This window comes from Mustela putorius, unplaced genomic scaffold, assembly GCF_011764305.1.
Source record: "Mustela putorius furo isolate JIRA1106 unplaced genomic scaffold, ASM1176430v1.1 tig00004041_pilon_pilon_pilon, whole genome shotgun sequence".
Lineage (NCBI taxonomy): Eukaryota > Metazoa > Chordata > Mammalia > Carnivora > Mustelidae > Mustela > Mustela putorius.
Genome location: NW_025422176.1, coordinates 1805183 through 1829878, shown reverse-complemented (window position 1 = coordinate 1829878; position 24696 = coordinate 1805183). Strand labels below are relative to the sequence as shown.

General features: G+C 46.4%; 1 protein-coding gene across 4 annotated transcripts in view; it reads right to left on the bottom strand.

Annotated features, from left to right (window-relative positions):
- Window positions 1–24696, bottom strand: part of PRKCB (protein kinase C beta) — a 322605-nt gene that overhangs the window by 76362 nt on the left and 221547 nt on the right. For all 4 annotated transcript variants that reach the window (XM_045072663.1, XM_045072664.1, XM_045072662.1 and 1 more), the window contains exons 8-9: window positions 18065–18161; window positions 8486–8632 (exon numbers count right to left, since the gene is read on the bottom strand). In XM_045072663.1, coding sequence (XP_044928598.1) covers window positions 8486–8632; window positions 18065–18161 — 244 coding nt within the window. The remainder of the gene's footprint in view (window positions 1–8485; window positions 8633–18064; window positions 18162–24696) is intronic.

Sequence of the window (24696 nt, the reverse complement as noted above, 5' to 3'; positions counted from 1 at the left end):
GAGGAGAGTTGTGGAAACATCGGGAAGGTGGAAGGGCCTTGCCTGGATGCATGAGTTGGCAGAACCACGCCGCAATCAGCATTGCATATGGAAAACGAGGGCCTGGGAGGGGCTGGGAGGAAGGTGCCATCATCGGGGAGCGAACCAAAGAGAAGGCAGGGATCCAAGATCAGACAGCAAATGTCTAAAGGTTCCCTGGAAGAGGATTAAGGGAACAGGTAGCAAAGACTGTGAGCTGTCTGTGAACCATAAGATAAAGGAACTCACCATATGGTGCAAGAAGATAGCAAAGCAGGTTCAAGGAACGGAAAGCACTTTTGTCTGCAGGATTATATAACCACGTCTAATGTATGGACGGTAGGTGCGGTGCGCGAGCGACTCCACACCACTAATGAGATTAAAATTAGGAGAGACTCCCACATCAGGAGCTCCAAAAGACTTAGGAAAGGCCTTTGTTATGGGTTTGAAGAAACTGTCTTTTCATTTCCTCAGGCAATTTCTTCCTGTCTCAACTCAGGGCAGCACAAAAGACACCGCTGGGTCTGGGGCTCGAGCTCTGGATTGCTCTCTTGTGCACAAACCCGGGCACGTGCGAGTTAAGCCCGCTTCTGGCTTTTGGGGAGACAAGGCTGGGGGTCGCTGAGGATACACGGCTGGGTTGCTCATGCTGGCAGCTGGCGCACACTTGAGCCACACTCGAATCAAAGTCGGGGGGTGGGGCTGGGGCACAATCTTTTTAGGGGCTCATGAAAGCATTTCAATTTCTTTTAAAACCACAAGAAAAAAATGGGCTTTTAGGTGGAAGAAAATGCCTTAATGTATTATATTAATATATTTGCCCTTATCCCAACGCAGTCACATTAAGATATCCTTTTTACCTTTTTTTTCCACAGCAGGAGAAGGGACCCACAAATGCCATTAAAGCGGCTCTGTAGCAGTTCTGAAATTGCTGTTTCAAAGAACACTCGACTAGCCGTTGGGTGGAGATGAGTGGACCCCAAAGCAGAGACAAATGTTGTCGGAGATGGAAAGAGGCAACAGGAATCACAAAACCTACTTTCAAGTATTGGTCCTGCCCCCTTCCCACTGTCTGGCCTGGGGGAGGCTAGTCAACCTCTGTGATTTAGGATTTCCATCTAAATATAGTAGGGTTAATGTCAGTAAGTCCCCTGCAGGGTTGAGCTGAGAATACAGAAGATGAAATGCATGAAAACCCATAGTCTAGTCCCAGGCAATGCCTACAAGCTCCTGATATCAGAACTGGAGACAAAGGGGAAAGGGTGTGTGGAATTAGAGAAGGAGGTGGGTGTAGGCCTGCAGACCTGGAGGTCAAGGGCTGAAAAGGAACCAGCTGAGGAGTTAACTGCACACGCTAGAGATGCCTCCTCTGGCTTGGAAGATCCTACCAGCCAAGGTCCAGAGAGGAGGGGGAGGGGCAGGGCTGGAAGAGGAAGTCCATTTCAGGAGCCTTCTCAGGAAACCTCACAGGATTCCCAAGGCTCACGGGACCCGTGAACATCGGCATAGGACAGGAGATTTTCAGGCACAGTGATGGGGGAGCGCCGGCAATCTGGAGCCGTCCGTCATTTTAGGCATGCCCTTTGTCTAACAGCAGGGGCTCAGAGTACAACCAAGGCACGCAAACTCTGCTTACACTCAGAGGGGAAGAAAAGGAGGCGGGGGATGAGAAAATAAGAGGAAACACTGTTAACCTCCTAGGATATGTCCATGACACGGCGAGGTGACCACTGCTGGGACCAGGAACGCAGGGGTTAAGTATCAAGCAAACACAATCACATGTATCTAAACCAAACCCAGTCTGTTAAATGCCACTGACTAGCTGTGTGACTTTAGCAAGTTATTTTAACGTCCTGTTTCTCATATCCTCATCTGTAAAATGCGGATAACGGCAGCCACACTAGAGCGGGAGTGTGAGCCAATACAGAGAAGCTCTTACAACGGAGCCTGACTATTACTATTAAGGACACAAATGTTAGGTGGTATTGTCACCATCATCACCACCATAGAACAGATGTCCCATGAAGGTAGATACTTCTGTCTGTTTTGTTCACAGCTATTTCTTCTGCACCTAGAAGAGTGCCTGGCACATAGTAGCTGCTCAACAAATCTCTGTCCAGCTGAATGAATCCTTAGTTATGCCTGTCGGTGGGCAGTTTATAAAAGTGAGGCCTTCTCCTGGGGGGTGGGGCATGGGTTCCAATCTCAGTCCCAGTTCTTTGCCCTCATGTCTGCCCTCTGCTGTCATAAGCAGTCACGGTGCCTTGTGCTCCGATCTGGAGAGGAAGAGGCCTGGAGATCATGGATAAAAACTGGGAAGCGCGTGTTTCAGAATCTGTTGAGGGTAGAAGTCCCATTGCAAGAGGATAGGGCGTGGGTGAGGAGGAAGTGGAGGCAGCAAATCTCAAAAGGGGAGTTTCAGTCTCTGGATGTATTCAGTGAGGAAAGTATGGAGGGGAGGGTCGCGACCCCAGGGAAGATTTTTAAGGATACAGGAAATGTTGAGCATGTTTCTCATCTAAAGGATGTGCAGGACACGGAAGATCAGACACGTTCTGTACCTTCCAGATATGCACAGAAAAAAGAAGCAAAAGACCTCGTGTTCTAAAAAAATAACAATAGTAATGGAAGCGCCCAAGTCTTTTGTGAACATAAGGTCTTGAAGACAGTTTTTCACAAAACAGGACACTTGTACCATCAGCAGTACAAAGACAAAAGCAATCTTCTTTTAATAAATTCTCCTAAAACATATTAAAATAAATACACAAGTGGTAGATCAAGCGTGTGATTTTATATATATATATCCTTTTATAGGGCAATGCTAAGAGCAGAAAAGGAAGTTAAATCCATTCAAAGAAAAATATTTAAGATAGCAAGGGGGTGTGTACATGACAAAAAAAAAAAAACATGTGCATGAATAAACGAGTATTTGGGAAACTTGGCCAAGGCTATTTTCAACGCTGTTGTGCAGTCTGAATGTTGAGCTAACAGGATTGGCATCAGCACCTTGGACAGTGCCACCAATGTTCTAAGTCCCTAAGGTTACCTTATTGGAAGGGGCTACTTCCTAACTGTCAAGTAGCCTCCTACTAGTAATACTCAGGCACTAATGTCACCAGCCTCCTGGACCTTATTCCAGGAAAGCCAAGCACTTGGAGAGGAGACTGAACGGTGTCTCACCTCTGAGTTTTTTATTTTAAACCTTCTTAGACGCATACAGATCAACAGGCCTGGATGGGACTTTCTGAAGAAACTGGGTACCCAGTTTCCAAGGACTTTCTACTTTTTTCCTTTTAATTTCATAAGCTGCTGACTTCTTCCTACTTGATTTATTCCTGGCTTCTGCTAGGCTTCAGGAAAAGCAGCACTAACACCTGGCATGTTCCATGATTTGAACACAAGGAAATGTCACCAAGAAAGAGGAGTCTGAAGTGTTTTCTTTATGGAGCATGATCACCTGGAAGTTCGGAGGGCTCTTTCGTGTCCCCAAGAAAAATTCCATCCAGAGCCGAAAAGTAGGGAGTGTGGTCAATGCTACTAACTTTTCCACCAGAATTGTTCTCCGAGCCTCTCTTGCACGGAGGCATGGCCACGTGATTAAATTCTAATAGAGTGTAGGCTGAAGTGATGGGTGTCACTTCCAAAGTAAGACTTTTAAGAAGCAGCTTGTACCTCCTCCATACTTCGCCCCCTCCGCCTTCGGAATGTAGACAAAACAAGGCAGGAGAGATTAATGGAGTCATAGAAGATGGAAGGGACCTGGGTTCCGTAGCCACCATATGGAGAGAGTGGGTGAGGTCAGGAACACCCATCTCAGACTATCACATGAATGAAAATGAAGCGTCCATGGTGTCCGACCGAGTGTACTTCTGGGGATCTACTTTTGCACAGCAGGGGATTCTACTCTATTACAGGAGCGTGGGCACCCTGGCCACCACCCCGATCAACGAAGCCTGGCTCGAGGAAGGGGTCAGGAAGAGACCTTCTGAGATTTTCGTTGACTCCCTCACCTCTACTTTGCGAAGCTAACTTGACTCATCCTTAGTAGAGCCCAGGAGCCACTTTCTCCTGGAAGCCCTCACTGACGTCCAGCCAGGGCCAAGCCCACCCCGGCAGGCCCTCACAGAACACATCAAACACCACGGGTGTGCTGTTATATCCATTAGTGTGATTTCCTGACTAATGTTTGGAGCCCCACTGCATTTTAAAGGATGCATTTTTCAAAACCTCACAGAATGGTACACTGCTTTCTACGTCTTGTTGCATGTAAATTTTACCCTAAAAATTACCAAAAACAAATACTGAATTCTAGTTCAATGATATGTATGCGGAAGCATTTTGGGGTAAAGGGTAGCAGTATCTGCACCTTGCTTTGAAATGAATTAAAAATGGGTTGAGGGGTGCCTGGGTGGGTCAGTTGTTAAGCATCTGGTTTCGGCTCAGGTCATGATCCCAGGGTCCTGGGATCGAGCCCTGTGCCAAGCTCCCTGTTCAGCAAGAAGCCTGCTTCTCCCTCTCCCACTCCCCCTGCTTATGTTCTTGCTCTTGCTGTCCATCAAATAAATAAATGAAATCTTAAAAAAAAGATGGGCTGACAGTGGCGGACCTGAGGGGCTCAGTTAAGAGTCTGACATCAGGGGCGCCTGGACGGCTCAGTGGGTTAAGCCTCTGCCTTCGGCTCAGGTCATGATCTCAGGGTCCCGGGATCGAGACCTGCATTAAGCTCTCTGCTCAGCGGGGAGCCCGCTTCCCTCTCTCTCTCTCTGCCTGCCTCTCCGCCTACTTGTGATCTCTCTCTGTCAAATAAATAAATAAAATCTTAAAAAAAAAAAAGAATCTGACTTCAGCCCGTGATGTCAGGGTCCTGGGATGGAACCTCTCGTCAGGCTCCCCACTCAGCTGGGAGTCTGCTCCTCCTCCTCTTTCTGCCCCTCCCCTAGCTCATGCTTGTGTTCTCTCTCTCTCTAATTAATTAATTAAATCTTTCAAAAAAGTGGGTTGACAGAGAGACAGAGGGATAGATGGATAGATACGTGATAAAACAGAACCAGTCAAATTCTGATTGTAGAATCTAGGCAGTGGTATTATGGATGCTCACTCTATAATTCTTTCAACTTTTCTATATTTAAAACTTTTTTTTACGATAAAATATTGGGAGAAAATTCAATGAGAATAGGGACCATGAGTATATTACATGAAAAGAATTATTCTATGTACATTATATTTTATATTATTCATCATAAGGCTCTAGGACTTGCTTCTGTTTTAACTGATAACGTGTCATAGTCATCGTTCCGTGATAGCAGACAGGCAGACAGACAGAGTAAGACAGACGTCATTCCTTTGAGTATATCATGGAAATCTCCGTAAGGCAGACATTCCAAGAAGCCCTGCTCTAGCAAGATAACCCTTCCAGGTAAACGCTTCCACCTCTCCAGGCAAGTAAACTCTCTAGACTGTCCTTGGTTTCAGAGTCTTTGAAATGGGGCTTACTTGCTGGGAACTCCACAGCCTTCACACCTGCGTTGCCTTGTTTTATTCCTACAGGTCTTAGCAAAAGGCACGTGTCACTCCCTAGCCACCCCACAAATGAGGACCATGCTCAAAGGCACATGTTTTGGGGCCAGATCTGATCCACACTAGAGTTGCCAAGGATTACGCTCTGTTTTAAAGGACCATCGAGGATTTTGGGATTCTGTCTGGCTCTCCTGACATACTGTGGTTCTCCACTGTGATCTGCGTGAGACTCCATCCCCAGCCTGGAATAGAAATCTCAATTATTGTAACGGTTTCCATGGAAACATATGATCTATTTGCTCTCATTTCCTCACTGTTCCCGGATGACCCATTCTCCCATTTCTCCACCCCTCCCCCACACCACCCAATCCTGATCCTTTCCGTAAGGCCTTCTGGCACTTCCACTCCTCAAGCAAAAACTCTCCAACCTGTATTGTTAAGTGACCAGAAAGGAGCAGAGCTCTGTGTAGAGGACGCGAGCCCTTGCAGTACCAAGGACAAGAATAAAGACGTGTATTTATACGTGTTCATGTAGCACATGGGAACCAGAAATATTCAAATTAGATGAACAGAATATTTGCCTCTGGAGGGCAGCAGCAGTGCGGGGGCACAGAAGGTGTGGACTTGGGTGGGAGCAGACATCTCCATGCTTATCCTTTCAATATAATTTTAATTATGAACCACAAGTAGATATTGCTTATTAAAAATATAACTTAATTTCTACAGACTTCCCTACAGGCCATATAATTAGAACCCCTTCTTCCTTTAGGCCACATCTGTCCTTATCATCAAGGCACGTCCCTCATCTTTGGCATCTAAATGCCCCTGGTGTTCCTAACCCTTTAAATCTCTTGACCTCACCTGTTTGGGTTTTTTTTCATCCCCTTCTTTTCCACCTGGGGTTATGCCCCTCTTCCTGCTCTGACTTCCTTTCCAGCCTGGTCTAGTTGCCATTTTAATTCATTTACCCAATATGCTTTTACTGATCACCTGCCATTTTAATTCATTTACCCAATATGCTTTTACTGGTCACCCACTGAAAGATTCCACTGGATCTCTCTTCCCAGAATCCTTGACTTCCTCTTAATCTTCTGGCTCGCTGATTCTGCTAATCTCTCCCGTAGCTCAAACATGCCACCCACTTCTCCATGTCCACACCCAGCTGCTCAGAGGTGCTGGCAAAAATCACACAGAGGCACGGACCACTTCCATCACTGGCTTTAGAAAGCTCCTCAGTAATCTTGCTGTGTTTCCCTACTGTCATTCCCATTTCGTGCCCAAGCCCTGAACATGCTGGACCACCATTCAGATCCTTATTCCGTCTCAGCAGATGACCCTGTGACCCACAGAGAAAATCGTGCCTTCTGTCCAGGCCCTGAATGGATTCAACCCACAAGCACTGGAAGGACAGTAGTGAACAGGACAGAGGTCCTCCTCTTGCAATGCTCAGTTCTTAGAAGAGAGACAAACCAATAAAAAAAAAAAAAAAAAAAAAAAAAACCTTCTGATGACAGCTGCCATGAGAGAGCAGAATAGGATGGGGAATGAAAGCAAGGCAGAGAAGGTGGTTAGGGAAGGCTTCTCGGAAGAGGTGTCATCTAGGTTGTGAGGGGAAGTACAAGGAGGACCCCAACGTGCAAAGAATAAAAGGAATGGCTTCACAGAAGCTCTAAGAGAGCAAGGAGATTTGTATGTTTCAAAAACCCAAGGACCACTGTGGCCAGAACACTATGGGTGACAGGGACAAGAAAAAGAAGTCGCCAGGCAGAGAACCTGATAAGATTATCAAGAACCATGTAAGCCAAGAACGTAGTATGACACTTACTCTGATGGGATGGAGAGTCGCTGGGGAGTTTTAATCAGGGGAGTGCCTTGACCTAATGGAACTCTGACAAAATGACTCGTTGCTGCTACATGGGAAGTGGACTGATTACAGGTACAAGACCGAAAGTAGGAAGCCAGTTAGGAAATTCTGCGGGGGGCCAGAGGGTCCGCGGGGGAGCCTAGATTAGGGCCGCATTTGTGATGATGGAGGGAAGTCAGTGAACGCGTGGCCTGCTTCGGTAAAGGATCTGTTAGGATTCGTGAATGGGAGAAGGGCCAGGTAAGAACAACTCCAGGTAAAGTCCCAGACTGGGGGCGTGGACTACAGAGATGGAGAAGAAATTTCTATTTTTCTGCACACTTGAGTTCACGGTATGAGATTGATAGGAGACATATTTGTGGCACGCCAAGGGATTAAAAGACTCGAAACAACACTAAACAACTCAGGAATACTTACACCACAATCTCAACTTCAGTAAAACAGTGTCTCCTAGTATCTATAAAAGCATCCAGAACCACTCTACGAGTCCCCGGGCCATCCTTCAACTCCCTTGCTGTCTGAAAGGAATGGTTTCATTCTTGGCTGCAAAAGGGATCTTTTCCAAAAGGCACATCAGATCGTGTCACTTCACTGCTTAAAATCTTTCGATGGCTCCCCACTGCACTGTGGATAAAATCCAAACTTTTCATCACAGCTCACAAGGCTTTGCAGGATCGGGCTCCTGCCCATCTCTGCAATCTCACATCCTGCTACCTTGCCATGCTCATGACATTTTGGCCCCAATACCCTCTGATGGTCCCTAGAAGATACCAAACCCTTCTCTACCCCAGGACCTTTGCACTTGCTATTCTCTCTGCTGGCAACATTCAATTCCTAGCTCCTGGAATGGATAGCTAGCTCAGGGTTCACCTTCTCTGATGGTCTAAGTGGGTCCCCTCTTGATTTTTGGGGGGCCCATAGCACACTATCCCTTTTCGTCACGGTTTTCATTACAAACTGTAGTGTTGTGTCTATTTCCTTTGTACTCTCTCCGTCGCTGGAATGTAGGCCCCATATAAACAGTAAAAGTCCCTGCCTTGTTACCTATCCTCCTGGAGTGGGAGCCACCCCCACGCCACAGCATACCTTGCCAAAGCTTCCTTTCCCGAGCACCATCAGGAAGTTAAAATCAGTCAGTTTCATTCGGTCTCTGTTCCCGTTGTTGTCAAGTTTGGATATGGTGTTGGTCGTCTTTTCTTCCGGAGCCTTGGTCCCCTGACTGATCTTGGCTCTCTGAGGGAGGAAGCACACAGAAAACATCATTAGGGTTTGAGGACGTCCCTGGAGGAAGTCACAGGTAGCTGCCCTCTGCTTCCTGGAGCTCGCCCCGTCCCCCAGTCTGCATCTCAATGAAAAGCAGCCCGAAAGCTGGGGCCCACCCTTGACACTCCTGTTTCTCGTTTGTCCGTCCTGCCCCTGCCACCACAGGGAAGAGTCCTCACTGTCTCCAGAACTGACCTGCTTTCCATTTTCGCCACGACCTGCCAACATGGGGCACCTGGAGACCCCACCTGGGTTCCCGCCTCACTGGGCTTTTCAGGCAACCAGAGTGAGCTTTCGCTTCTCCGTACCCAACCAGGTCACCAGCTGCTTAAAATGCTTCCGTTGTGACTCCTTAGGTTTAAGATAAAGGCCTCAGTGCTTTCACGGGTCTACATGGCCCAGTATGATCAGGTTCTCCAATCTCCTCGCTTCTCGGACCCTTCCCTGTAATCCAGCTCCATTCCCCTTCCACATCTCACTCAGGGCCTTTGCACATGCTCTTGCTGCTTTGAGGGTGGCTACTGTCTCCTCTTTGCCAACTGAGCTCCCCCTGCTTCTCACGTTCCCTTCCCTAGGGAAGCCTTCCTTGATTGTCTGTCTGGATTAAGGGTCCCTCTTTCCTGCCTTCATCCATTTACACTGGATGGTAACTCTTCACTGGCTTCCACCAACACACTGGAAGCTCTGTGAAGGCACAGACTCTACCTCCACAACTTCCCTAACAACCGACACAGTCTCCTGCTCTGCGGATGAGCGGATGGGTGAGACCCATGTTGGTCCTCAGGGCAGTGGGGGAGGGTCTCGCCGCTGCGAGCAGCAGAACGGTGACTCAGAAGGGCAGCAGAGTCCCTGCGATGAGAGGACAGGAGGTCAGGAGTGAGGTCTTGCAGACGCCAGGACTTTGGTTCTGGAGTCGCCGCTAGGGCTAGATTCCTGACTCGGGCACGGATAAGGGATGTAATCCGGAGGGAGCCGTGAGCTCAGGACACTCTCTACTGAGACATCCCGAACTTCAGCATCTCTCTCAAGAGAAAAGGCCAAAGGCCAGAGATGTCCCTGCCCCTCTGCACGTTCTCTGATTTGGGGCCTCGCTGCTGTTCTCTGTAAGCACCAAAGATGCCCTTTCCCCTGCGCCTCTGCACTTGCTGCCCCCCCTGCGCCTCTGACTTCTTTCCCAGAGCGTCCTCACGTCAGATAAGACGGCCTTTCCTGGGGCCCCGGGGTGGCTCCGTTGCTCAAGCGTCAGACTGCTTCCAGCTCAGGTCACGATCCCAGCGTCGTGGGATCGCGCCCCGCGTCAGGCTCCATGCTCCGCGCAGAGTCTGCTTGTCCCTCTCCCCGCTTGCTCTCAAATAAGTAAAATCTTGGGGGAAAAAAAACCACAGCCTTTGCCAACACCGACATGCAGAAGCTCTCTGCCATCTTTATTCAAACCCTTACTTATTTTTCTCCATATCCCTTATCACCATCCCATAAACCCAGTTGTACTCGTTTCTTAATTTCTCCTCTTCATCCTCACGCTAGAACACAACCTCCAAAAGGTCAAGGATTTTTGTCTCTCGTTCCCCTCTCCCTGGTGACCCAAACAGCACCCAGCAGAGTAAGCACTGACTTGTCCTTGGTGAATGAACCTTGCTAAACCCTTTCAAGCCAGTGGAGATCGGGACAGGACAGAATGTCGCGCAGGGTCCTTAGCACCATTCCTGGCATGTGGCAGGTACTCAACAAATGGCAGCTATTATAACTGTCCTATTATTCAGTTTTTTTTTTTTTAAGGATTTTATTTATTTATTCCGGAGAGAGAGAAAGGTACGGGGAGGAACAGAGAGGAAGAGGGAGAAGCAGACTCCACGTTGAGGATGGAGCCCGACACGGGGCTCTATTTCAGGACCCCGAGGTCATGACCCAGACTGGAACCAAGAGCCGGACACTCTGCTGACTGAGCCACCCAAGCGCCCCTATTCAACTGACTTTTAAAGACCGAGAGAAAGCGTCATGTATTCAGAAGAAACTCCTGGAGTTCCTGCGGCAGGCTGGGGGTACTCTAGATGCTGAGGGTCAATCAGGGAGAAAGGCGACTGTGGATGTTCAGAGAATCCGCCCCGCCTCAGGGACGAGGTCCCGGACACCCTGGGTCTAAAGGATAAGCAGGAGAGCTTTCCAGGCAAGCAACTTGATGTCAGCAGCAGAAGTAGAATTAATGGAGCAGAAAGCAAGACACACTCGAAGAAGCAGACACAGTGCAAGGCAGGTGCGGCTCGGGTAGCAGCCCAAAGATAAGCCGGACCAGGTAAACCCTCTTAAGGAGTCGGAGCTGATTCTGAGCATGAAAGGCTCGTCCCTGGATGGCAAAGTTGGTGAAGCTCTGACTCTTGGTTTCAGCACAGATCATGGTCTCAGGCTTGTGACATGGAGCCCTGTGTTGGGCTCTGAGCTCAGAGAGGGGTCAGCTTGAGATTCTCTCTGTCACCCCCTCCTCAAATAAATAAATCTTTAAAAAAGGGGGGGGAGCTTTAAGGAGGCCATGGTATGATCATATTCCATTTAGAAGACTACCCTGGGTCCAGCGAAGAGACCCATTTGAAGGTGACTTTGAGAACCACTAGAAGGAAATGACCACAGTCATCAAGGTGCAAGATGGCGGGACCCGACCTCGGGGGTGTCTGCGGTGTGGATGGAACAAAGTGGACGGATTTGGAGGTAGACTCATCAGAGCTGGTGCTGCCTGGGAGAGAGGATGAGGCATGAAGGGCAAGGCCTTGGCTTCTGTGTTGGATGCACGAGAAGACAGGATGGTGGCACCTTCCACTCAGGAGAGGAGCGGAGGAAAGGCAGATGTGGAGGTGTGGGCAAGAGGACGGGAAGAGCCTGACTTCGGGCAAGCTGAGACTCCCGTCCCCAGTGGCCGTCCCTGCAAGGCTTATCTCTCCCTCGGGATGTGCCTGTCCACTGTTGTCATCCCATCGGGGCAGCTGACAAAGCATCCACCATTTTCCTTCTTTTTGTGATTAATGTTTTACAACTTACAATGGAGGGGCGCCTGGGCAGGCTCAGTCAGGTAAGCGCCGGACTCTTGACTTCAGCTCGGGTCCTGCTCTCAGGATCGTGAGATCAAGCCCCATGTTGGGCTCCGTGCTCAGCGCAGAGTCTCCCTGGGCTTCTCTCTCCCTCTGCCCCTCCCCCACTCAATCTTTACCAAAAGATAAATCAATATTTAAAAATTTTTTTTAAAAAAAACTAAAAATTACATTAGATATGCTGAAATGCACAAAATATCAAGCAGATAGTTCTATGAATTTGGACAAATGTATATATCCATAAACCCAAACCCCTATTTCCATCACCCTCAGAAAGTTCTCCGTGCCCCTTCCCAGCCAATCCTGCCTCCCACGAACACAATCCCTGTTCTGATTTCTATTCCTTTAGGTCAGTTTTGTTTGTCCTTGAACTTCATTAAATAGAATCAGAGTGTGTGACATAATAAGGAATATATATTTGGTCTCTGCTCTTGGTTCCTGACGCAACGCTCCTAAATCTCTTGTAATTTCCTGATAGGAGCATCTTTTATTCTAACGAGGAAACTCTTGTTGGGCTCCTGGATGGGGGATGGTCACCTGACAGACCAAACCATGAGGAGAAGCTTGTTACTTTCAGCCTCATTTCAGGGCTGGAGACTGAGTTAATAATCGATTGCGTCTCCATGACGAAGTCTTCGTAAAAACCCCTAAACTGTGGCGTTCGAAGAGCTTCCAGAATGATGAATCCTGACCCCGTGGAGGACAGAAGCTCCAGCGCTCCTTTCAGACCCTACCCTATGTGTCTCCTCGTCTGGCTGTTCATCTGTAGCCTTTATCATATCCTTTATGTACAATAAACCAGTTTATATAAGGAAGTGTGTCCTTCAGTTCTGTGAGCTGTTCTAGCCAATTAGAGAATCAGAGGAGGGTGGGGTAGTGGGAACCCCGGATTGGTATCAAGTCAGACAGAAGAGTGGGTGACCTGGGAACCCACCATGTGTGACCCGAGTCTGGACAGAGGCCTTAACCTGTGATGTCTCCTTTAACTCCAGGTATTGTCTGTGAATTAAATTGTAGGACGCCCAGTTGGTGTCCACAGAGGACTGGAGAATTTCTGGAAACCCACACATTTGGTGAAGATCTGTGGAAGTCTGACAGGCTTCCCTCTATGGGAGAAGTGGTCTTTTGCATCTGGCTGCTTTCGCTCATGATCATGTTCATGAAATTCACCCGTGAAACTGCCAAGCTGGAAGTCTGCCCCGCTGTCCTGCTGACTTGTCTGCGTTGAGCGGTTCTCCTCTTCATGGGCATTTGTGTCCCTTCCACTGTGGGGCTACTAACAGAGCTGCTGCGGACACACCCGGTCATACTGTTTTGCCCTGAGATCTGCGGAGATTCAAGTGTCTCTGGGAGAACCAAGGATCCATATCCAGAGAGCAATGGCCTCTGTAGGGTTTGAGACTGAGAAATGGTATCTGAGCTGCAGACAGAGGTCTGGGGGTCACAGACATAGAGCTGGTGGTTCCAACATGAGCTCATCGGGTAGGTCGTAAAGAAGCCAAGTGCCTAAGACAGAAGTTGTACTGTCTTTTCTGGGCCATATCTTTCCATCATCCCAAAGCCTCATGTCCCAGCCCTCGAGTCTTGCCCAGGCTGCTAAACACTTCCCCTTCTTTCTCTCTGCCCTACTGCCTTTCCCTGCTCCAGGGCCACACCTCCCACCTTCCTTGACTCTGACTCAGGACCCACCTGACCCACACCCTGCCTTCTTCAACCTGTGTGGATCTGAATCCTGACCGTCCCCTGGTCCCCAGCCCCCATCCTCGCCCTCAGGGGGACACCCCAGGTCCCCCAGGACATCCTGCTGGTGAACCATGAGTAAGGGGCTCCAACTTCCCCCATTCTCCATTTGACGTTGCTTCGTGGAAATTTTTTCTTTTTGTCCTTCAAAAGGAGCAGCAAGCGGCCACCAGCTTCACCGCCCCTGCCCCCTCCCCCATACCCCCGTCCTGTGAGCAACCTTCTCTCCTCTGAATTCAGGACCAGAAACCCTCTTTCCACTCTCCAGCTCAATTTGCTTCTTTTTTCTCATAGGTATAGGCCCCTTCGGAGCTAGAGTGTTTGTGTCCCCTCCAAAATTCACATGTTAAAATCCTACACCACAAGGGTGATGGCTTTAGGAGATGGGACCTTTGAGAGGGGATTAGGTCATAAGTGTGGAGGCCCCATGGGTGGAATCAGTGCCCTCATAAAAGAGGCCCCAGAGAGGTCCCTCAGCCCCTCCACCAAGTGAGGACACAGTGAGAAGACAGCCATCTAGGAACCAGGAAGGAGCTCCCACCAGAACGTGACCAGGCTGTGGCTTTGATCTTGGATTTCCCAAGTGTACCACCATCCCCACCACACCCTACTGTCTGACACCAAGTTTTCCCCCTCCTTTTTATCTGTCTGGCTCCTGAAAACATTTGGGCTTAGGACCCCTCCATGGTGAACCTTTGGGAGACAAGAAGCCTGTCTTTGTCCCTCTGGAAGCCCCCTGTTTCCCTGGGGCCTCAGGTCCAGCAGATGTTCCGTCAAAGAGCAAACATCTTCAAAATCGAGGCCCAAATTAAAATGATCCTCTATCTTGCTGGGATGGATAGGTCTTCGGAAACAGGAATACTCTGATGGTTGCCTTTTTACGTCGCAGTGTGGAGCCCTAGAATTCAGTGCTCAAAGAGAAAAACAAATAGACTAGAGTTCTGAGCCAGGAGAACTGCGTCCTTCCAGACCGTACGGGATGGCGGCAGAGACGCCTGGGGAGCCAGTCTCCCGGGCCACTTTTCAGACGATTAGTGCCTGCCCTGACTTCAGCTACAGACTCCTCTGCAATTAAGAGGGGCTTCTACAGGCATCCCAGGGCCCAGCAGCAGAGGCAAGGCCTCAGGAGGCTTGGAGCCCCTATAGATCCCTCCCAATCCCCAACCGGCCCTTCCAAATCCCAGAAGGAATATGTTCTGAGCTTCATTTATTCCAAGGGTGAAGCTGGTAATGACAACAGTGGCCTGACATCGGGAAACTATGACGCACCAGATGCTGTCCTAAATGCATTCTCTCGTTCGGTCCTCACATAACCTTAGAAGCTGAGAAGCATTCTGCTTCCCTCATTTTACAGATGGGGAACCGAAGGCTCAGAGAGAGAAAGTAAGTTGCCTACCGTCACTCAGCAAGCGAGTGGCAGAGCCTGACTCCAATCTAGGCAGCCTGACGCTTGAACCACCTGTATAGGACAGGGCTTCACTGCACCGATGAGGCCCAGGTGTCCCACCAAGACCCCCTGACACTCTTGTCTCTCCGCCTGTGACCACCTGGGCACTCGCAGCCCGGCTGCTGGAGCAGCAGAGTCCAAGAGGGCTGGCCAGGGAACTCCCCCAGAGAGCGGCCAGCACGCAGCAACAGAAGCTGAGCTGGTGGGCGATACTGCAGTTTCCTGCCCCACCCCGGGTTGGGGACCCCCCCCCCATTACCACCCCTAAGGCACATATTCAACTCCCTGAGTTCTCCGGTGTGCTTAAACCCCAGCTGCCCACGGGCTGATGTGCTCCATGAAACGCCCCCACTCCCTTCCCCTCTCCGCAGTGAAGCTTCCTGTGATCACCTCCCCAAGAAACCACTTGCACTTGAATCCTTGGGGTCTGTTGTGGGGAAACTCAATGCAGGGTAATGAGCGGCTAGCTCTAGGATGGCAGAGAGTTGCTTAACCTCGCTGGGACTCTGCTTCCTCTCCATAAGACCAAAACAAACAAACAAACCCAAAAAACAACAACAACAACAAAAAACCAGTGAGGATGATAGCACCTACCATTCAGGGGTTCTGCGAGAGTTAAATACGCTCATATTTCCGGAGCACTTAAAACAATAAAGGGCCCAGAGGAAGCACTGTATGATTTAAGAAAATTCTAAGACCGTCAGAAAACCCACTGTGAACCATCTGAAGTGGAGTTTTCCCTTTGCTGACCCAGAGACAAGCCTGTGGTCAGAAAACAAGCCCCTGGTCCACCCCAGACCGAGCCAACTCAAGACGTTCTGAAATTCACCACGGGCAGCCACTGCACCAAGCTCCCCCTGCCGTGAAATTCTATTACCCCAATGCCAGCAGCTCGATTTTACCGTCACTCAGAATTTCTCCACATAAGAGGCTTGAAAGTAATTTCTGAGTCATTCCGAGTGCTAATTGGTTATTGCACAGGGATTACATTTCTCACGTTCAAGGTCAACTGAAATTTCCCTGTGTGTCTGAGAATAATTCTCGGTTGGTTGGAAACTTTTTTTTTTTTTTTAATCAACAACTACGGTACAGAGCAATTATAATTCAGGCATAAACAAGCGTTTGTGGGCTCTTGCTAGGAATAAACGGCTGCATTTTGTTGCTCGCAGATAAAACAGTCCTTTACTCCATGCCAGTAACTGGCCCGGACAAACACTATGTTCACGTAAGAACTGTTTCTTTGATGTCCTGAAATGTCACCCCGGCTACCCGAGCATGGGAGAAATCATTTTGCAAACTGAGACACCATTTTATACAAGAAAACAGTGGACTTGGGGTGTTTTGTTTTAATACCTGGGATGATACATTTTTAATGCAGCAGCAAATGGGCACCGCTTCATCAAAAAGTTGAGGGAAAGAGCTGGAAGGTGTTCTCTGGAAGGACTAATCAACTGTGTCTAGTTCTTGGCTCTACTGAGTGGGATGTCCTTTTACCAGCCCATCCGGACTTGAGCCAGCTCCACGGGAATGACCTTCCCTTGCCAAGTTCACTGGAGAAATGACTGGTAAGCCCAAGGCCAATGTGTTCATCCCACTTGTTTCCGGGAAGGGATATCCCCCTGGGTCGACCCATCAACACTAACTTGTGTGGAGGGCACAACAAGAGTCAATACTCAAGTGCTATTTCTGTCAAGTTGAGGGGCAGACTAACATGGATCTTGGGATAAATGCCAAAATCCTTGCCAAGGCCAGCACAGCCCTTCTACTAGGATGACCAGCTACTTCCCCAGTATTACCCTGAACTCACCCTTTGCTCTCTCTCCTCTACCCACACTGGTCTTCTTTAAGTTTCACATAGTTGCTACAGAACTCCCTACCACAGGGCCTTTGTACATGCCATCCTCGCTGAATGGAATTTTCTTTTCCTCTCTCTACTCAGTTAATTCGCACTGTTGTTGCCTTAATGACACCTTCCTTGTCCTCCTGTCTCCCCCGTACCCCATATGTTCTCAGAGTTAACAAGGACCTCTCTTTCATAGAACTTTACCTGGTCACAAGTTTTTTATCTGCCTGTATGATTATTTGCTGAATAAAAATGACAATCATTTCATTTTAGCTGTTTTATACAATTTTTTTTTCCAGAGTTAGCAGGCCATTACTATTTATCTAGAATTGATGTTTTCCCATCAGACTCAGTATACTGAGTTGGTACAAACAAAATAATGTGTTTTCCCTTATGAAACTACTTTAAAATCACTCAATACACATATAATGAAAGACCTCAAACTCATTTTCCCCAAAACATTTTCATTGTAAAACTAGGATGTGTCTCCAACTCTCACACAGCTGAAAACAGGGTATCTTGCCCCACCCCCCATGAACAGAAAGGGCTTAGCTGAGGTAGAAGGAGAGCCAGAGTGTAGCCCAAGATTCAGGGTCAAGGACTCTTCATTTTTGGAAGATAGACCCATGGGTATTTCATGAAGTCACCAGCACAAACAATTCTATTTGTTAACAGTACAGCACCATCCCGCCAATAGCTCCAACTCCAGATTCTATCTGTCAGCAAGTTTAACTCAGCCTCCAAAATAGAGCCCACTTCTATCTATTTCTTTCATTCACCATTATTACCATCCCAAGCCAAGCTATCATCAAAATGACCTGAGAATGGGCGCGCCTTGTGGCTCAGTCAGTTAAGCATCCGGCTCTTAATTTTGGTTTGGGTCATGATCTCAAGATCGTGGTATTGGGCCCCACATCAGGCTCTGTGCTCAGTGTGGAGTCTGCTTGTCCCTGTCCCTCTGCTCCCCTTTCTATCTCTAAAATAAATAAATAAAATCTTAAAAAAAAAAAAAAAAAAAAAAAAAAAAAAGATGACCTGAGAAGTGTAGGAGCACTTTCGAGGAAAAGTCTAAATCTAAGTGAGGACAAGGAGGAAGGAATGCCTTCATGAAGCGGGACACACTTGGTTGGGGTTTTGCAGGATGCATAGGAGTTTTCTTGGAGCCAGAAAAACACTGCAAAGGCACAGAGTCATGAAAGGCCTTGGTAGAAGGCCTTTCATAACTGGAGACACAGCATACGAGGCATATGAGACACTCAGCAGTTCCCACTGGCATAGAAAGAACCACAACTCACCTCGAATTTCTGCCTCAGCTCTTCATTGCCCTCGCTTCCTTCTGGCGGCACAGGCACGTTGAAGTACTCGCCTTCCTCCTGGCTCAGCAACTTGAACCTGAAGGGAGACAGGGAGACAGGACAAAGTCCATGACCTGACTTGATATTATTTCGTCAGTTACAATAAGAAAAGTTAGACTATAGACAGATTTACCTTAAAAAAATGTGTTGAGGGGTTTTTTTGGGGGGGAGGTGTGCACATACATGTTCGCAGCCAGGTATGCTATGTGTTTTTTGTAACTATTCCACGGTTTTCAGAAAAAAATGAATATTCTGTGTTTATGCAATGCTCTGGCTCTGGCTATGTTTCTCATCTCACACACACACACGTTTCTTAGTTCTCTCATTCAGTCACTCAGTGCTGTATGTTTTTACCTATCTTCTGTCTGCTATGTGCTTTCTTATTCTGAAAGAATGATATGACGGTCTCCCATGGTCAGTGGATTCTTAACACAGTCTCCCAGCATCCTGGCTCTCAGCAACGTTTGGATGACTACCACCTTGTCTCCATGATGCTGTTTTCTCTACAGATGCCTTCCCCCAAGTGCCCGGTATGACCCCCTTGAGAAATAGCATCCCTTCGCAAGTACGTACACAAGCCCCAGAGTCAAACTCTGCTTGGGTTCAAATCTCCCCTCTGCCCTTGCCTCCGTGGGTCCCTGGACAAGCTCGCTAGGCTCTCTGAGGCTCAATTTTTCTCATCTATAAATCGGAACAGGAGTTTTTTTTTTTTTTTTTTTTTCAAGGGCGCCGGGCTGACTCAGTCAATAGAGCATGCAATTCTCAATCTCAGGGTCGCTGAGTTTGAGCCCCAGGTTAGGCACAGAGATTATTAAAAAGAAAAAAGTCTTTTTCATAGACTTACTGTGGAGCTAAGATATGGTGACTCATGCAAAATGATAAGCACAGTGTCTGGCATTTAGCAAATGATAAATCATCATTATTATCATTACAGATATTGACATTATCTGAATAAACAAGATGGGTTTCAGTGTGTTTTTGACCGCAAAGATGTTTCCATCTACTCAAAGGGAAACATGAGAGGAAAAGAAAGGACATTCCAAAGACATCCAAATCACTAGAGGGGAAGAACATCACGGAGCTCCTCACTCCCCAAGAAAGACTTCCTAACTCAAATCTACAAATTTCATAATGATTTTTTTCCTCCATTCACAAAACTTCCTCAACAGCTCCTAAAAATAGGAGAAGGGATTCAAAGCAGGGGTGATAACTGGCGTTGCTATGCATCCACCTTTAATATTTGGTTGTCCTCGGGGCACCTGGGTGGCTCAGTTGGTTAAGCATCGGCCTTCGGCTCAGGTCATCATCCTGGGGTCCTGGGATGGAGCCCCGCATTGGGCTCCCTGCTTAGCGGGGAGCCTGCTTCTCCCTCTGCTCCTCCCTACCTCTCAAATAAATAAATAAGTCAATAAATCTTAAAAAAAAAAAAAAAACTTAAATTATCCTCTGCCCATTTTCCAAAAGAAATACAAAAATAAGAGAACATCTGTATTTTTCTTGGCAATGAAGAACGGTGCTATCCACACAGTAGTGTCTAGGAACTCGTACAAATTAAAGTAATAAGTAAGAGAACACGGAGCGGTGGTTGGCAAACATTATTTGCCTTTGTGGATTTTGCTAAATCTGGATATTATGATCCACTTCGTGGTTTTCATTATATCGTCTCCTTTTTAAATAGCATATTCCCTTTGAAAAGGAAGCCAACAGGTTACAAGTAGAAAGTAACTGTAAAAAAAAAATAAATAAATAAACGTATGCAAATCAAGTTACCCAAGTCCAAGTAGATGGCACTGCTTACCAAAGGCTCTGAGACTTATGCCTGCCCCTCCTTGTTAAAATGGGAGCTCTGACAGCGGCGCGAGTGAAAGAACATTAAAGGTATGGCAACACCAATTGAGACTTTCTCTTTATGATAATCTGAAGGTTGGAAGAAGCATTGGCCAAAGAAAAGCTTGGCCAGGGTACAGTTCAGTATTACTAATGCCCCAACCATGTGCTATCGAAACCATGTACAGTCTAAGCCGCTTTGGAAACTACTGATCAAGCGGGACTAACCAGAGGGGACTAGTCAACGGGACCCCCAACAGAACCCCACTAACAACCCTGGGTCAGACCACCAGGGACTAGATGACAGCCACCCACTCTGATTCATATTCAGGAAGGATGGGACATGTCATGGTGCCCTCGCTATGTCTGTTGGAGCCAGTATACTGTCTCTGTGGCCCTGCATAAGGACTCCTGTCTGTTAGAAAAGAGAAGCAGGGACCCCTTCCAACTTTGAGTTGGACCAACATGGTCCAACTGGGAAAAACCAACATGGGGAAAATGCCTCCTTATAGGGCAGTAGGGCTGACTGTTTGATGCGTAGCTGTTTCCAGCCGTGGATCTCTCCAAAACGGCTCTAGGGAACAGGATTCCTGTTCTGACAAAGAAAAATTCCAAAAAATACAAAGACTCCTTTCTCCCTTGATCTGATTTTGAAAAATTACAACTGGGACACTCATCATTCTTGAGCTCATCCGTCTTTACGGAAGGGCAGATACAGAAAAATAACAGGATGTATGAAAAACTCAGTCAAATAAAGAGAAACAATGAGAAATCAGATAAGTACCTCCCATGAAATAGAACTACTGCCAAAAGAGAGAAAATTCTAAAAAATATCTAGTTCATACTTCCAATGAGATTCAAGAAGCTAATGCAACTTTGAAAAGGGAACAATCTGAGATTTAAAAAGGCTACTCTCAGATGGAAAATGTAATTACGAGATTTAAAAATCCACTCGAGACCATGAATACTAAGATGGATAATTCAGATAACAATTAGGGAACCCTGAGAAATTCTTTTGGCAGTTGAACCTGATATTATATTGATCAGAGTTGAACTGAATGCCTTATGTATACGCTTAAGAAAAATGTATATTACCAAAAATAATATACAGCATGAAAGGAGGGAATATAGCAATATATGTATCAGGAAAGACATTTTATGATCCACCTTATGTAAAAAGTTCTTACTATTCAATAAGAAAATGACAGGCAAAAATCAGGACATAGTCATTTATAAATACAAACAAGTGGGCAATGTTTAAATTAAAATATTCAATGAAATTAGTAACAAAATACATAGGATAATGGAATTCTATAAATCTGTATAATTAGTAAAAAATATGTATCATCTTTGCATTATATCTTTGAAATTTACAATACCAGATGTTGACAAATGTGGGTAAAATGAAAAGTACCACGCAGCACTGAGAGTGAGAATGTAAACTGAAAAAAATTGCAAAAGGGCTTGGCAAACACTTTAATAATACACATGTTCTCAAAGCCATCAATTCCAGGATTAGGAATTTCTTAGGAAATAATTAAAGCTATGCACAAAGGTTTGGCTGCAAGTATGTCTGCTGTAGAACTATTTTTCTAGGTAAACACTACACATCTTACAGTAAAAATATGATTCTGGGAGCGACTGTGTGGCTCAGTTGGTTAAGCCACTGCTTTTGTCTCAGGTCATGATCCTGGAGTCCTGGGATTGACTCCCATATCAGGCTCCCTGCTCTGCAGGGACTCTGCTTCTCCCACTGACCTCTCTCCTCTCATGCTCTCTCTGTCCCTCAAAAAGGAAAAAAAAAAAAAAAAAGAACATGATTCTGTAAGTTGAGGCAGATCTATAGAACGGGCCACATGAAAATGACGTTGCCCAAGATTACTGAATTATAAGGAAAAGTGTTTATAATGCATTTTTAAATGAAGTATGAGGGCTGTGACACAGTATGGACAGTAAGTTTTTATTTTTTGTTTCAGATACACACACATGAGCACAGACACATACATGCACACATAAGCAATACAGACACACACACAAAAAACCCTCTTAATAATGTCAACAGTGGTTATCCCTGGACAATGGGATTCTGGATAGTGTTTTGCTTTCTTGGGTTTTTTCCAGCAGAGGGATGGAATTTGTAATAAAACCAAAACGACACTATTAGTAATCACAAAGCTTAAAGAAACATAAATTTAAGGTAACAATGATATTAATAGTTGTCTTTTCACAACAAGAAGAAAAGAATAAAATGGAAAAGGAAAAAACCCCTCAGAATCAGAAACACCTCATTGGAAATGCAGCAATTATGACCATAAGCATTAAAACATTTCCCTACGGAAAAAAAGAAAGAATTTTGAATTTAGGTCTATTGTTTGTTGTTGCTGCTTTTCAATCCAGTAACATGCCACATGTTCTACCAAAGAAAATGACTGAGATTAAACATAAAAAAATGGGCAGGATCCACTAGGCAAGAAGTATTTACCACTCTGCAACCAAAGGAGACAGGTTGAAAGGTCAATCAGATGTCCTCAATCCTTTGGCTCCTCCACTTACTCTGGGAAGAAGATGAAGTTCCTAAAAGGCCCCCATGGGATCTGCAGAGCACCCCTCATCCTTGCTCCCCACTGATACCCCTTTGGAGAACCAGCTCTAGCCACACAAGCCACTTCACTGACCCTCAGACCTAATAGATGCACTCCTGCCTCAGGGCCTTTGCACTTGCTGCTCTCGCCATCTGGGACAATCTCTCCCTAGACTTCCACAAGTTCACTCCCTCAGCTCCCTTCAGCTCTTTGCTATGTGTCACCTTTTCAATGAGTCCTTTCCTGGGAATTTCATCACACAAGTTGGAGTACCCCCTCCTCCCACTCCCTGCATTCCCTACCCCTGTTTCTCATTTACTTTCCTCTATAACATTGATCTTTAATTTTTTTTAAAGTAGGCTCCATGCCCAGTGTGGAGCCCAACGAGGGGCTTGAACTCATGACCCTGAGATCAAGACCTGAGCGGAGATCAAGAGTTGGATGCTTTGGAGGACAAGGGGAGATGGAGAGGAGAAGGGAGTTGAGGGAAACTGGAAGGGGGAGGTGAACCATCAGAAACTCTGGACTCTGAAAAACAATCTGAGGGTTTTGAAGGGGCGAGGGGTGGGAGGTTGGGGGAACCAGGTGGTGGGTATTGGAGAGGGCACGGATTGCATGGAGCACTGGGTGTGGTGCTAAAATACTGAATACTGTTACGCTGAAAAAATTAAAAATTAATTTAAAAAATTCCAAAAAAAAAAAAAAAAGAGTTGGATGCTTAACTGATTGAGCCACCCAACGCCCCTCTCTGTAGCATTTATCAGCTTCAAACATGCTATTTTTTATTACTCATTTTCTTTTTAACTTTGTGTATTGTTCTCCAAATATAAAGAAACCTCCATGAACCCAAACATTCAGCATCTAGGTACTTGCCATGTATATCCACTGAAGAAATATCAGCAATAAGCCAAAATCACGGACAATGAGTATTAAGTGCAACAGATATAATTTTGTGTAGATAGAAGTCATTTTTAAAAAAATAAGTCTTGGAGAGGGGTTCCTGGGTGGCTCAGTGGGTTAAAGCCTCTGCCTTCGGCTCAGGTCATGATCCCAGGGTCCTGGAATTGTAGCCCCACATCAGGCTCTCTGCTCAAGAGGAGAGCCTGCTTCCTCCTCTCTCTCTCTCTCTCTCTCTCTCTCTCTCTGCCTGCCTCTCTGCCTCCTTGTGATCTCTGTCTGTCCAATAAATAAATAAAATCTTAAAAAAATAAAAATAAAATAAGTCTTGGAGAGTTATATAATCAAGAATGATGCCACATATAAAGTAAAAAAAAAAATTAGAAATGAAAGAAGATATTCAGAAAAATGTTACTGGGAGAAACTCAATGAGCTCTGTGCATTTTGGTCAGATGAAAAAAAATTTAAAAAATAGGAAGGCACAAAGATCTGGATAGTAAGATGGAATTAATCAACACTTGAAATGCAGGACCTATGAGTAATAAATGGAATCTTTTTCTGGACGTGTCCACAGAACATTCAGTAATACTAAACTACGCTAAATTGAGAAAGAAAGTGAAAAAAGGAAAAAAGAGAGAAGACATATTTTCTGACCATAAAGTACTAACACTGCCATTTGACGTTAATAATGAAAAATGAAACAAAAAGTAACACCAGTGATTTCCAAAATGCCCAAATAAGAGCACGCTTAAAGGAAATTAAAAACACAAGTGCAGACCTTCAGCAAAAGCAGCAAAAACTAGAACGCGGCATCTCACAGCTCGGAGGAAATCTTTATTCCCTCCGATGCTCGTTCTTTTCTCTTGACGAGCAGAGCCCGTTAAGAGAAGGAAAATAAATCAGCAGAATGTTCAGCTGAAATTCACATGCAACCACCCAACAAACCCACAGAGAAGAAGAGCCAAACACAGAGTTGATACGTGAACCCTAGAACTCATTCTGTGCCGAAAAATAAACCACAGCAAAACAGATGAACCCCTGGAAAACAAGGGGGAAAGGAAAGGAGACAGCAAAAACAAATAAAATTAGAAACAAAGGAGTGCATCTGACGACAGACGCGGGGCTGGTGGCAAAGCGGCAGATGAGGGGCCTGAGGCTGGCGTGCCACATCTGGGAGCTTGCACAGCTGCCCCTTTCTGCTGCGTGGTCTTCAATTACAACACAACAGAAGAGCTGGGAGCGCGCATCCCCTGCCAGATGGGGAAA